General features: G+C 39.2%; 1 protein-coding gene across 1 annotated transcript in view; it reads right to left on the bottom strand.

Annotated features, from left to right (window-relative positions):
* Positions 1 to 1,170: 1,170 nt before the first annotated feature.
* The window catches only part of Gm15080 (predicted gene 15080), a 40,182-nt gene continuing 25,527 nt past the window's right edge, over positions 1,171 to 15,825 (bottom strand). Inside the window, exons 5-7 of the mRNA NM_001198988.1 lie at positions 9,435 to 9,516; positions 8,579 to 8,628; positions 1,171 to 1,810 (exon numbers count right to left, since the gene is read on the bottom strand). Coding sequence (NP_001185917.1) covers positions 1,774 to 1,810; positions 8,579 to 8,628; positions 9,435 to 9,516 — 169 coding nt within the window. The 3' untranslated portion in view covers positions 1,171 to 1,773. The remainder of the gene's footprint in view (positions 1,811 to 8,578; positions 8,629 to 9,434; positions 9,517 to 15,825) is intronic.

The following is a 15,825-nucleotide window of genomic DNA, read 5'->3' as shown; positions in this document are numbered from 1 at the left end:
AAAAGAAAAAGAAAAAGAAAAAAAAAAAAAACAGAAAAAGCTGCACTTGGTGCTGCATGCCCTTAATCCCAGCACTTGGGAGGCAGAGGCAGGTGGATTTCTGAGTTCGAGACCAGCCTGGTCTATAGAGTGAGTTTCAGGACAGCCACAGCCATTCAGAGAAACTCTGTCTCGAAACAAACAAACAAACAAACAAACAAAAACAAACAAACAAACAACCGGATAAAAGCAACTTATGGAAGAAAGAAAGGGGTATTGTAGTTCACTTTTAAGGTTACAGAGTGTCAGGGTTATGAAATCAGAGCAATGGGAACTTGGGACAGGCATGAAAGCTTGTATTCATGCACTTTATCCTTTTCACACAGTAAAATCACAGCCCAGGGAATGATGTCACCCATACTGAGTGGCTCTTCCTACCTTAATGGACATACACAAGACCATCCTCGAGAAGCACATATGCTCTCCTAATTTACTCTAGAGCTCATCAATAACTGAAATGAACCATCATACACACCTTCAAAAGAAATAAAATTACAGTGTCACTATTTGGAATGTATAGCTGGGAGCTGAGGTCCAAAACTTATTTTGATGATTCATCCATGGCAAGATTATTATTACTTACTCCAAATATTCATAGTCAGGAAAAAAATGGCATTTGTATTTAAATGTTATTTGAGCTGGAGAGAGAGCACAATAGTAAAGAATTACCTGCCATGCTTAAGGCCCTGGTTCTTTATAAATTTTATTTATTTTTTTTTAATTTTTTAATTATATATTTTCTTCATTTACATTTCAAATGCTATTAGCTCATTGGTAGAGTGCTTTTCTAGCAAGAGCAAGGTCCTGGGTTCAGTCCTCAGCTCTGGGGAAAAAAAGACAAAATAACAAAAAGATCCCCCAAAAAAGGTAAATTACATTTTCTTTAGTGTTTATGTTGTGTGCACATATGTGTGTGTGTGTGTGTGTGTGTGTGTGTGTGTGTCTGTGTGTGTGTGTGTGTGTGTACATGAAGGATGTTAGAGGAAAATTTGTAGGAAAGAGTTCTAAGATTTGGGCAGGCTTGGTGTCAGCAGTGTTATCTCACTGACCCTAAGGGCTGCCTGGGCTCCAGTCATAGAACTGAAACAAACAAACAAACAAACAAACAAACAAACAAACACAAAAAAGAAATAACAATGTTCACAACTCTTTATTGAATTTCATGTGTTTGCAAATCCAACAATAAAAAAGTTACATGTAGAATTCTGACAAAAGTAAGAAAAAATTAAGTTGCCTTTCATGTTACAGTAAAATGGAAAAGAAAAAAAAAAGCTTACTAGTGTAATACTCATACAGTTGAAGTCATTCACATGGATTGCTTTTGTGCATAAAACCTTCTTATCACTTGTATGGGTTCCAGAGCTTAAGGATTATGGTAAATTACACAGTTTCTCTAACATTGAAAAAAAAAATCCCATGTATTCTGAAAATAGCTGATTTCTTAAAACAACCCCATTGAAACCAGCATTCATCTTGCTCATCTCCTTGTTCTTTTATGCAAACAGTACTAAACACTTTTTCTTCAAATAGCTTAGTATGAACAGAATCCTGACATTTAATCCTAAGAAAGTACATTAACAAGAACAGTCCAAACTCGAACATTATATGAATGTACGTATGCTCTCAAGTGTGGTTCAGTGCAATTAGCTAGCTGCCAACGCCCGAAGGAAAAGGCAGTTTAGTCTTCAGGTCTTCTCATTCTATTATTGCTCATCCTGGCTTCTCGAAGATTCCTTAGTATAGTGTATCTAGCATGGAGCGACAGGTTAGTCTGTGAAAGAGAGAAAAATTCTTTAAGTTGGGGAGCTTAACAATTTAGCAAAAACTCCTGAAATTTGATTATTAAATATAGACTAGAGAGCACAGTGTAGCCCACAATGAAATCCAGTACTTGGAGTTGGAGGCAGGAGGGCCAGGTATTCAGTCATCCTTGCTACAATACTGAATTAGATAGAGGTCAGCCTGGGCTACCTGTGACTCAAAATTCTAAAAAAGAAAAGAAAAGAAAAAAGAACAATGAACAAAGGAAGCAATTGAGCAGGCAAGGAGGCAGGCAGGCCTGTTGTTATTCACCTATAAATGCAGGTAATGGAAGTTTGAAATCTGATTGGGCTAAAAAGGGTGTTCAAGGTACCAGAAAAAGACAAAAGGAGCATACTGAGATGGTTTGAGAAGATTCTGAGCGGGGCTGATGCCTGTTTAAGTTTGGAGAATGTACACCAGCTCTCCTTGAGACTCCAGAATCACCGGTGGTTTGCCTGGTCCTTGGTCTACCCCTGAGGTCACTATGTACTTCACCCACAATAAACAGCAAAATCCTAGACCTTTAATGGAAGAACATATTACTACAAAGACCAAGCAGTGGTATCTTTCACTGTAGAACAAATGGCAGGCTTAATTCTACATGCTCAAATTAAAATGACTGCCCTATATTCAGGATTTACAATCTATTATGTGAGAGCAATCCTAGATACCAATGTCTTCCTATTGGTCTTACTGTACAGCTGAGGAGAGTACCTCTAAGGCTGCCTTTAGTCATACTTCATTCCAGCTTCATCTTATATACATGACCACAAAGCCAAGGTTTTTCCTCATCATTCAGACATTCCCTTTTCATCTTAAAACCCAAGTTAGAAAGGGTTAGCATTGTTGTGAGATTGAGGTAGTTTGTATGTTTTCTGTTTTCCACTTATGAAACACACACACACACACACACACACACACACACACACTCACACACGTACACACACTTTATTTTTTTCTGTTTTTATAAGAAAGAGCATTTATATAAGAGTTTATGATGTCCTTGGTCTCATGATTCTCTGCACTAGTCTGCCTTACTTATGTGTTACGTACGTCTTCCCCTAATATAATCAGAATCCTGATCGATTAGTATACTTTTCTTATGTCAGCTCATTGCTCAATGAAGAATGTTAGAAAGTTCTTTTAATTTCAATCCCTTTTAAAAGTCTTTTGCCATGTATTAATTTGCTTCTTTGCTCTAGTACATAGTCTACTAAACATGCTTGCTTTCTTTTGTGAGAATCACTCTAAGCCTGTATGCGGCTGAGCATTTAAGTATAAAGGATTATGGGCTAAATTTGTGTTTCAACAGAGGTTTGTTTGAAAATCAGTCTGGAGAGGGGGCTCAGCAGGTAGTTACCTGAGGTTATTTCCAGGCGCTTACATTAGGTAGCTCACATGTGGCTGCAGCTGCAGTTCCAGGGATCAGGAAGACATGTGGACATGCACATGCACACATCCATGCTCACAGTGTGAGAGGGAGGATGATAGTGTAGACAGATGGATAGACGGGTAGCTGGATATATAGACAGACATACTGACTGACTGAGAAAGAAACAGAAACAGACTCAGAGACAGATGCACAAAGACAGAGAGGCAGACAAAGATAATTATAAACACACGTAAAAGAGGTTGGCTTATTTTCCTAACATTTTTGTCCCTCACAAAGGCAGAGAATGGGAAAAGATTCCATGTGTATTAAGGGGGTCTCATGTTTCCTATATGTAAAAGATAACATTATTGATTTCAAGTTGACCTAAAATGAACATGGCTTCTTTAATATCTAATGAGTAAGCAATTCTGCCATTTCATCATAAGTACCCGGTCAGTCTGCACTACAACATCGAAGTTTAGTCTCACTCTTTTTGGGTGACATGTTAGAGTCTTAATTGTGGTGTATGTACCATCAACAAATTCAGCATCAACTTCAGGTCTCCAGCAACTGTCAATTAAGGCACAATAATTAGTAAGTCGCTATAGTGGCCTCCTATCAGATAAGCAACTTTGGGGCCTTCAACTTTGTGTCTGAAGGTCTCAGACACAAAGAGGTCTAAAAGGAGAAGGTGCAGTCAATTAATATCTATGCTCCCTGTAGAACCCATATTCTGAGTCATGGAGTATGTCTTCAGGCTTTTCCCTGCTGTTGAGAAAACTCAGGCCTCTAATGCATTGTGTGCTTTACCACTGAATTATACTCCTATCGCTAGGTATTGTAATCAATTTACTTTACATCTTTAGGTGAGTTTTCACCTGTTAGACAGGAATCCAGTTCTACTCCTTTTTAAGTGTAGTATATTTTGGAACAAAAGTAATCTAAACTTCCATAGGATGAAAATGGATTTGTGAGTGTCTTGGACTAGGATGCAGAGAACATGGGGCAAGAAAGGTCTGCATGAAGAGTGTCTCAGTAGGAGCATGGCAATTTGGAGGCAAACAGTGAAAATGTTCAAAAATTACATCAGGATGAAGACTGCACACCTCATAATCTACTAAAAGCCACAGAACTGTGTAGTCTAACTACATAATATAAAAATTGTAGCTTAGTAAAATTCATCAAAGCTGTGCCTTATAATTTTACTTCTTGGTAGGTAGAGGCAGTGTCTTAGTCAGAGTTTCTATTCCTGCATAAACATCATGAACAAGAAGCAAGCTGAAGTGAAAAAGGTTTATTTGGCTTACACTTCCATACTGCTGTTCATCACCAAGGAAGTCAGGACTGGATCTCAAGCAGGTCAGGAAGCAGAATCTGATGCAGAGGCCATGGAGAAATATTCTTTACTGGCTTGCCTCCTCTGGCTTGCTTAGGCTGCTCTCTTATAGAACCCAAGACTACCAGCCCATAAATTGTCCCACCCAAAATGGGCCTTTCCCCCTTGATCACTAATTGAGAAAATGCCTTACAGTTGGATCTCATGGAGGCATTTCCTCAACTGAAGCTCCTTTCTCTGTGATAACTCCAGCTGTGTCAACTTAACACAACACTAGCCAGTACAGTCAGATTGATCAGGAGCTCATGAATATCCTTGGAAACAGTGTTTGAGGACAGCCTTGTCTATGAAACCCTCTCAAAAAAAAGAACAAAAATAACAACAACAACAACAACAACAACAAAACACCAACCAACCAACCAACCAACCAACCAACCAAACAAACAAACCAAACAACAAAGCAGTTGCTTGCTGTTATGTACAACTATACCTAACTACTTTTCTGAGTCCTAACTTCAAAACTGTTAACGTTTCCTTTCCTCATTTATATTACTTTTTAAATAGTGCTTAAACTCCTAAGCCTGTTCAGACAGTCTGGCCACTCTTATTCTTTCTCCGCATACTTCCCCACACAGCTGATGAGTATGTAGGCTTTCTTGGACCCTATGTTAAAAGTCAGGAGGACTTCCTTTCTTTTGCTTCTCCATCTCCCTCCTCCTGGCAGCTGCTGATTTTTGCAACTCATCTGCCCTGTCTCTATGTCATTTTTCTAACTCATAAAATGATTCTCAAAGTTAAGCAAAAAGGAAGAAAATTACAAAAATGTTAGCTGGAGTGTTGAGAGTGCAGAGAAGTGGTAGAGCACTTGCTAGCTTGAGTGAAACCGGAGTCCCATTCTTAGCATCATAAATACTCCAATGAACATGGGACCAAAAATTGAAAGTAGGATCACATATCTAGAATCCCCTAAACCTGGAGATTGATGCAGAAGGATTTGCATTTAAGGGCAGTCTGATTAGATAGAAGGTTGAAGCCATCCTATAATATCACGACCTTGAGGTCTCTCACCCAATAAAAAGACAATGGAAAAAAATGTGGTAGCACATACCAAGAATCCCTCAAACCAAGATTTGGGGCAGGAGGATCTTGACTTTAAAGGTAGCCTGGTTATACAGGAATTAGTACAAAAGCCAGTCCGGCTTCCTTTGATATTTGTTGCAAAAGGCCTCAGGTATGGCTGCTAATGGGTCTGGTTTATGCTTTGTTGTAATAGGGCTTCATGTCAGTAATCAGTATAGAAAAAAATTGAGACATTGTCTCATGTATCCAAGGCTGGAATTAATATCACTATATACATGAAGATGGCTTTGAACTTTGGATACTATTGCCTCTACCTCCTGAGTCTTGTGGTTGCAGACATAGACCAGTAAACCTGCTATTATGCATTTCTGGGTAACGAACCAAGGGAAACATACATGTTAGACATTAAAAAACTGGACTATTTCCCAGTCTAAGAAGGAAGATTTTACTGGGGAGGTAAATTAATCCCGGGGAAAAGTTTTATCATATACAGTCTCACTTTGCCATAAAACAACAAATGTCCAAAGGCTGTGTTGCTTTTGGGATAGTTATTTTAGTTGTTATAGTCAGTAGTTCTGCATGACCAAGTTACTTTCTGTATTGTTATAAATACTGTTACTTTTAGGCCTTGAGTGGACTAAACAGTGTTTGAGGAGAGGATGAAAGTTCGATGTTAGTTCAATGTTAGTAATATTTATAAATTAGATCAATATTACATTCCTTCCTCCCCTTCCTTTACCTCTCCCTCCATCCTTGCCTCCCTCCCTTCCTTTTGCAGTGCTAGTCATGGAACTCAGCACTAAAAGATTCTACACAGGCACTCTACTGACTACTTTCATATTAGTTTCCTTATAAAAAATTTCCCTCCCTCCCTCCCTCCCTCCCTCCCTCCCTCCCTCCCTCCCTCCTTCCTTCCTTCCTTCCTTCCTCAATATACCACCAAGCTGTAGTGGTAGTACATGCCTTTAACCCAAGCACATGGGAGGTAGAGACAGGCATATCTTTGAATTCATAGCCAGGCTGGCCTACAGAGTGAATTCTAGGACAGTCAAGCCTACATAGAGAAACCCTGCCTCAAAACTAAATAAAAGAAAACAAAACAACAAACCAAAGAAAAAACCCACCGAACCCTTCCCCCAAATCAAAAGCCAAAGGAAAACAATACAACAATATATTCCTGGGTTAGCCTAATGCAATCTATAGGACAAAGATAGAAGTGGAAGCCAGGAAGGACAGTAAGAAGGTTGCAATTTCAGAAGAAATATGTCTTAGTTTTGTTGAAGACAGAACTGGTCTCTTACAGGAGGGAGAGAGAGGTAGTTCAGGTTTTGGTTTTAAAAGAATGGACTCTGACAAGCAGCAAGATTCTGCCAAGAGCTAGAATGATCTAGGAAGTAGATACTTCCCCATAACCTTCTAGCAAGAGGGAACTCAGGGCAAAACTACAATTTCAGGCATGTGTGTCTCTAGCAGACAGCAGCCAACAAACCTGGACATGCAACCTACCAAGCTGGGAGATGATGGATGGGTCCTGTACTAAAGTGTTAAGTGAGGTAATGGTAGATGCCAGGCAGGCATGTTTTGCGGCATACTCCTCATGTGTGGGGGTGGTGAGAGGGCTACTAATGTTTTATCTCGTTAAATAACTCGAGCTTTCAAATCTGGTTGTTGAGCTACTGGTTGAGCTTAAGCCTTTAGAGAAATTTTTAGTCTGTGACTCATTTACTTCAGTTGACCCTGGGAACATTTTTTTTATATTGTACTAAATTCTCCACCTAGCGACATTTTGACAGCATTTTCATTTTGTGTTTTAACATATGATACATCATGATCTTTGATTGAGCATGTTTTCTAATATGCTAGGCTCTTAAAACCGCAGGTCTGAGAATGTTTTTTCTGGAGACCAAGAACATCAGAAGAGATTTATATTTCCTGGTTTCTTAGTATCTCTTAGTCCTGCCTAGAAGCTCTGCAGGAAGAAGTGACTTGAGACTGTGAGGATGTGCCAGACACCTTATATTGGGTGCCCTACTGGACTTACAGGTGTATTTCCCTACTTATACCTCACACCATCTTTTGTCCTAAGTTCTTAAACTAGTCCCCAGACTACCATTTCAATGGTCCTGTGTCGCTGGATGCACACCCTTCCTCTATAGGAACCATGCATTCTTCTAAGCTGGCCACAATAAAATGCTTCATCCTAACCCTCCCCTGCCACCCCAAGGCCCAGGAATTTCATTTTTCAAATCTGCAAGACAAGATCTAGAAATCACCTGTCTTTGGAGGATACTGAGTTTTCTTACCTGTCTAAAGCTGAGTTCACCAAGAACTGAGAAAGGCTGCACTCCCAAAGACACGACAAACATTTCCTCTATAACTTACCTGTCTGAAAAATCAACCCCTTTCCACTCTTTCTCCCTGGTTGTGATTATCCTTTTCCTACTCACCAAGACTAAATCCACTGTCTACAGCTATAGAAACTGTTTAAGCAACAAAATGTACTGAGCATTCTAGTACTGTAAGAATCATACCTTCTCTGTAATTGTAGGTGTGGAAAGGCAATATGGACAGTAAAATACCCATATATATTTGTAGAAACACAAACTGTGTTTGAATATATCTTCAAGCTTTTATTGATTGTATGATTTGGGTGAAGTTAAAAGCCAAAACAACACAAAAGAAAACACCCCCTTCCTCGGCTGGAGTAGAGTTCATGCACAGTTCCGTGATATATCTTTTCACTCAGTGTGTGCACGTGATGCTACAATTCGTTCCCAGTAGTGCCAGAAACAAGCAACAACCAGCACTAGTTCCTCAGTTTCAATGTATCCTTCTGTAATATGGAAATGGTAGTATCTACCCACAAAGGCCATGTGCTGATTTAATATTCAAGGCCCTTTTTAAATATTTTTTCCTCTAAGCACTATACAAAGTCTGTGTAAAGTTACCTGTCAAAACTTTCATCACTCTCTTCAGCACTGCTGTAGCCGTCTTCTAGCTAAATGGAAAACATTGAGATAAACGATTGAAAATACATCCTTACTCAGTACGAGGTGATTTTTAAAAAATTCTCAATAGCAAGTCTTAGCATTTAAACAATATTCCCTTCTTTCCTTGGTTCTTAATATTCTTAACTATGGGCTTGGCCATTTTGTAAAGCTTCTGTATCTTGGTTAACCACAACAATACCCAAATTTCACCCCTATAACTAAAGTAAGTTGCTTTTCTATATTCCTGTCTCTCTTATTATTTCTACTCCCCAGTAATGGCTAGTCAAGTCATAATGATCCTCTGGCATTCTGTAACTTAACATTGACTGGCTAGTCTTGCAATGGCCAAGATCCCATCAAAAGGGAAAATTTTCTGTCCCCTTCTCCCTTTCCCACCCTCTAACTATTCTTGTGTCTAAGAGGGCTTCTGGCTCTCTAATGTCTTGAACTAGAAATCTCCTCACTACACATCCTTTCCCAAACAAAGCCTGTGCTATTATAGAGTCCCTTGCTCCTGTATTTCACTTTTATTCTTACTGATCTTACAAGTGTAACATTCAATTTCTGATATTGTACACACATGCAAGAACATCCAAGGCAGTGTGCCCTTAGAGATAAATCAGTCTAAGACTGCTTAACATGTCAGAAAAATGTAGCCCAGAAGGTGACATCCCCAAGTCACAATCATGAATACAAATAAATACTAAAATTTTGAAGAAGGAAAGAAGATTCAAAAGAAGAGCCTAGTTGAAAGAAAATAATACATGGAACCTCATAGAATTTCGAGGTAGAAAATAGAAAGTATTGTACTTACCGCTACATTCAGTTCAACTGTCTCATTTCTTCGATGTTCCTGTACCCATAAATAGTCAGTCCTTTCTCTTATTGCAGACGATCTGGTATATGTCATAAAGGGTGAAAAATTAGAAAAAAAATTAAAAACGCCTATTACCAACAGATTTCACATATGCAAATGATTTATTTAATTTCATGTATACATCATATCTGTGCTGATGGATATTCCTCTAGATACATGCAGAGTCAAGAAGAGGGCAGCATGTTTCCTCCATTATCACTTTCCAACTTGTAGGTGGGTTTCTCCTTGACAGTATACCTTGCATTTTCTTGGCTAGTTCGGAAGCTAGGAAGGCCCAGTGACTATCCTGTCTTCCCCATTTCAGCAATTGGGCTAGAGGTTTGTGTAGCATCACTGATTCATGGTGTGGATGATGGGACTTGAACTCTAGTCTCCATGCTAGTACATCAAGTGCTCTAACTCCTAAGTTGCCTCTCTAGACCCCTATTTAAAACTTCTGCATTACAAATTATTTATCTTTAGAGTATTAATATGTAATCAGTTAGAGCTGTATGCTACATTTATGAATTGTGCAAGCAAATGGATGAATACACTAAGAAATATTAGTTTGTGGATTATCTGAATCTGTAGATGTGATTGTATAACCTCAGAAACCATGAAAGTACAAGGGAACATAGTGGGAGTAGGAACTCTAGAGAGCAGTGAAATAGGACAAGGGTGCTATGAAGGGATAATAAGAAAACAGGGTTGAGATTTAACTGAAAAGGAGGAAGGAAACACAGATCAAGAAGAAAGGAACCCTAAATAACACCAAGAATGGTTAATAAAAACATCAATTTTGTTTACTTCACATACATATGTTGTGTCTGAACCTGTGCTCTGAGCAGAACATGGACACTAACTCCATACCGAGTCACACAACATCCAAAAGAAGGTCAATTCCCAGGTGTTTTAACACACATAGGATCATAGGAATTCAGGAGCTAGGTCACACCAGGATTTCAGGATCCCAAAGGCAGCTTGACTCCCAGGAGCTCTAACACACGCACAATCAAAGGAACTCAGGAGCTTGGTCACGCCAGGATTTCAGGATCCCTGAAGCACCTTGATTCCTAGGATCTATGACATCCCCAGGATCTCAGGATCTCAGGATCTCAGGATCTCAGGGTCTCAGGGTCTCAGGGTCTCAGGATACAAGGATACCAGGATACTAGAGACAGCAAGAATCTGAGGAGTTCTGACACAACCGGGAACACAGAAGGGACAGGCTCCTGTCCCAGAGAGAGCAAGGGCAGGTAGCACTAGAGATAACCAGAGGCAAGCATAAGATCATAAGCAATAGAAACCAAGGTTACTTGACATCATCAGAACCCAACTCTCCCAACACAGCAAGTCCTGGAAACACTATCATACCAGAAAAGCAAGATTCAGATCTAAAAATCACTTCTCATGATGATGAAAAAGGACTTTAAGAAGGATATAAATTAACAGCCTTAAAGAAACACAGGAGAACACAGGTAATCAGGTAGAAGCCCTTAAAGAGGAAAGACAAAAATCCCATACAGAATTACAGGAAAACACAACCAAACAGGAGAAGGAATTGAACAAGGCCATCCAGGATCTAAAAATGAAAACAGAAACAATAAAGAAACCACAAAGGGAGGAAATGCTGGAGATAGAACACCTAGGAAAGACATTAGGAGTCATAAACACAAGTGTCAGCAAGAGATAGAAGAGAGAATGTCAGTTGCATTAAATACCATAGAAAACATTAACACTGTCAAAGAAAATGCAAAATGCAAAAATCTCCTAACTCCAAACATACAGGAAATCCAGAACACAATGAGAAGACCAAACCTAAGGATAATAGGTATAGAAGAGAGCAAAGATTCCCATCATTGTAAATACCTTCTACAAAACTATAGAAGAAAACTACCCTAACCTAAAGAAAGAGATGGCCATGAACATAAAAGTTGCCTACAGAACTCCAAATAGATTGGACCAGAAAAGAAATTCCTCTGGTCACATAATAATCAAAATACCAAATGCACAAAACAAAGAAAGAATATTACAAGCAGTAAGGGAAAATATCAAGTAACATAAAAGGCAGATGTAATAAGAATTACACCAGACTTCTCGCCAGAGACTATGAAAGCCAGAAGATCCTGGGCAGATGTCATATAGAACCTAAGAGATCACAATGTCAGTCCAGGCTACTATACCCTGCAAAACTCTCAATTACCATAGATGAGGAAATCAAATTATTTAAATGGCAAAAACAAATTTACACAGTATCTTTCCACAAATCTAGCCTTACAAAGGATAATATATGGAAAACTCCAACACAAGGAGGGAAACTACACTCTTAGCCACATAAGCATAATTCCAATTCTAACTACTAAAATGACAGGAAGCAACAATCACTTTTCCTTACTAACTCCTTACATCAATGTACCTAATTCCTCATTAAAAACATAGACTAAGAGACTCCATAAGTAAATAGGTCCCACCATTTTGCTTCATAAAGAAATCACAACTCAGTGACAAAGAAAAACTCTACTCAGAGTTAAAGGCTGAAAAGAAATTTCCAACTAAATGGTCCCAAGAAAAAAGCTGGAGTAGCCATTCTAATACTGAATACAATTGACTTTCAACAAAAAGTTATCAAAAAAGATAAGGACACTTCATACTCATCAAAGGAAAAATCTACCAAGATGAACTCTCAATTCTGAACATCTATGCTTCAAATTCAAGGGCTTCCACATTCATTAAGAAATTTTAGGATCTTGGTTATGGGATTCCACAGAAAGTAGTCTGCACAGGTTAGAGTGTGGAATACAGAAGCTAACAGCTTCTGAGACAGATGAGAGCCACAGAGCTTCTGAGGCAGCACCATTTTCAGGCTCCAGACATCCGGCCAATTCCTGGCCAGAGGACAGGTGTCCGCCAGGCCTGGGAGGCCTTTCCCTCAGGATCCGTGGAAGCCATCTTGGTTCCGGGACTCTGAAGAAAGTAGTCTGTACAGGTGAGAGTGTGGACTACTGAAACTAACAGCTTCTGTGACAGGCCAAAGCAACACAGCTTCTGGGAAAGGTCCTGTTTTGGGCCTTCATCTTCAGCCAAGAGGAGGTCCAAACACCAGATAACAGTGGATTTTCCCTGTAAGAGGAGAGCTTCCCTGCAAAGACTGCTCTGACCACTGAAACTCAGAGGAGAGAGCTAGTCTCCCAGGTCTGCTGATAGAGGGTAACAAAATCACCAGAGGAACAATCTCTAAATGGCAAAAGGTAAACATAAGAATCTTACTAAAAGAAACCAAGACCACTCACCATCATCAGAACCCAGCACTCCCACTTTGCCCAGTCCAGGGCACCCCAACACACCAGAAAAGCTAGACCAAGATTAAAAGCATATCTCATGATGATGGTAGAGGACATCAAGAAGGACTTTAATAACTCACTTAAAGAAATACAGGAGAACACTGCTAAACAGGTAGAAAGACATAAAAGAAGAAGCACAAAAATCCCTTAAAGAATTTCATGAAAACACAACCAAACAGGTGATGGAATTGAATAAAACCAACCAAGACCTAAAAAGGGAAGTAGACACAATAAAGAAAACCCAAAGTGAGGTAACACTGGAGATAGAAACCCTAGGAAAGAAATCTGGAACCATAGATGCGAGCATCAGCAACAGAATACAAGAGTTGGAAGAGAGAATCTCAGGTGCAGAAGATTCCATAGAGAACATCGTCACAACAATCAAAGAAAATGGAAAATGCAAAAAGATCCTAACTCAAAACATCCAGGAAATCCAGGACACAATGAGAAGACCAAACCTACAGATAATAGGAGTGGATGAGAATGAAGATTTTCAACTTAAAGGACCGGCAAATATCTTCAACAAAATTATAGAAGAAAACTTCCCAAATTTAAAGAAATAGATGCCCATGAACATACATGAAGCTTGCAGAACTCCAAATAGACTGGACCAGAAAAGAAATTCCTCCTGACACATAATAATCAGAACAACAAATGCACTAAATAAAGATAGAATACTAAAAGCAGTAAGGGAAAAGGTCAAGTAAAATATAAAGATGGGCCTATCAAAATTAAACCAGATTTTTCACCAGAGACTATGAAAGCCAGAAGAGCCTGGACAGATGTTATACAGACACTAAGAGAACACAAATTCCAGCCCAGGCTACTATGCCCATCCAAATTCTCAATTACCATAGATGGAGAAACCAAAGTATTCCACGACAAAACAAAATTCACACATTACCTTTCCACAAATCCATCCCTTCATTGGATAATAACAGAAAAAAAAAACAATACAAGGAAGGAAACCATGCCCTAGAAAAAGCAAGAAGGTCAACAAACCTAAAAGAAGACAGCCACAAGAACAGAATGCTAACTTTAACAACAAAAATAATAGGAAGCAACAATTACTTTTCCTTAATATCTCTTAATATCAATGGACTCAACTCCCCAATAAAAAGACATAGATTAACAAACTGGCTACACAAACAAAACCCAACATTTTGGTGCTTAGAGGAAAGTCATCTCAGGGAAAAAGATAGACACTACCTCAGAACGAAAGGCTGGAAAAGAATTTTCCAAGCAAAAGGTATGAAGAAACAAGCTGGAGTAGTCATTCTAATATCTAATAAAATCGACTTCCAACAGAAAGTCATCAAAAAAGACAAGGAGGGGCACTTCATTGTCATCAAAGGAAAAATCCTCCAAGAGGAACTATCAATTCTGCATATCTATGCTCCAAATAAAAGGGCAGCCACATTTATTAAAGAAACTTTAGTAAAGCTCAAAGCACACATTGCACCTCACACAGTAATAGTGGGAGATTTCAACACACCACTTTCACCAATGGACAGATCATGGAAACAGAAACTGAACAGGGACACAGTGAAACTAACAGAAGTTATGAAACAAATGGATCTGACAAATATCTACCGAACATTTCATCGTAAAACAAAAGGATATACCTTCTTCTCATCACCTCATGTGACCTTCTCCAAAATTGAACACACAATTGGTCACAAAACAAGTCTCAACATGTACAAAAACATTGAAATTGCCCCATGCATCCTATCAGATCACCATGGACTAAGGCTGATCTTCAATAAAAAAATAAATAATAGAAAGCCAACTTTCACGTGGAAACTGAACAACACTCTTCTCAATGATACCTTGGTCAAGGAAGGAATAAAGAAAGTAATTATGGACTTTTTGGAGTATAATGAAAATGAAGTCACAACATACCCAAACTTATGGAACACAATGAAAGCATTTCTAAGAGGAAAACTTATAGCTCTCCCACAATACCTCTCCTCGGCATATATGCAGAAGATGTTCCAACCGGTAAGAAGGACACATGGTCCACTATGTTGATAGCAGCCTTACTTATAATAGACAGAAGCTGGAAAGAACCTAGATGCCCCTCAACAGAGGAATGGATACAGAAAATGTGGTACATTAACACAATGGAGTAGTACTCCGCTATTAAAAAGAACGAATTTATGAAATTCCTAGGGAAATGGATGGACCTGGAGGGAATCATTGTGAGTGAGGTAACTCAATCGCAAAAGAACTCACATGATATATACTCACTGATAAGTGGATATTAGCCCAGAAACTTAGAATACCCAAGATATAAGATACAATTTGCAAAACACATGAAGCTTGGGGAGAACGAAGACCAAGGTGTGAATACTTTGCCCCTTCTTGGAATTGGGAGCAAGGCACCCATAGAAGTAGCTACAGAGAAAGATTTTGGAGCTGAGACAAAAGGATGCACCATCTAGAGGCTGCCATACCCGGGGATCCATCCCATAATCAGCCTCCAAACGCTGACACCATTGCATACAATAGCAAGATTTTGCTGAAAGGACCCTGATATAGCTGTCTCTTGTGAGAATATTCTGGGGCCTATAAAAACACAGAAGTGGATGCTCACAGTCACCTACTGGATGGATCACAGGGCCCCCAAAGGAGGAGCTGGAGGAAGTACCCAGGAAGCTGGGGGATCTGCAACACTATAGGTGGAACAACATATGAACTAACCAGAACCCCTCAGAGCTCGTGTCTCTAGCTGCATATGTATCAGAAGATGGCCTGGTTGGCCATCCGTGGAAAGAGAGGCCCATTGGTCCTGCAGACTTTATATGCCTCAGTACAGGGGAGTGCCAGGGCCAAGAGGCGGGAGTGTGTGTGTGTGGGAGGGTGTGGGGGACTTTTGGGATAGCATTGGAAATGTAAATGAAATAAATACCCAATAATAAAAAATAAATAAAATAAAATATTATGTATACTGATGAGCTGGAAAAAAATAAATTCCAAAAGTGAAAGTATGACTCTACACAGTGCAT

Source organism: Mus musculus, chromosome X (genome assembly GCF_000001635.26).
Source record: "Mus musculus strain C57BL/6J chromosome X, GRCm38.p6 C57BL/6J".
Taxonomy (NCBI): domain Eukaryota; kingdom Metazoa; phylum Chordata; class Mammalia; order Rodentia; family Muridae; genus Mus; species Mus musculus.
The sequence above is the reverse complement of the archived record's forward strand: the minus strand, read 5'-3'. Positions and strand labels throughout refer to the sequence as shown.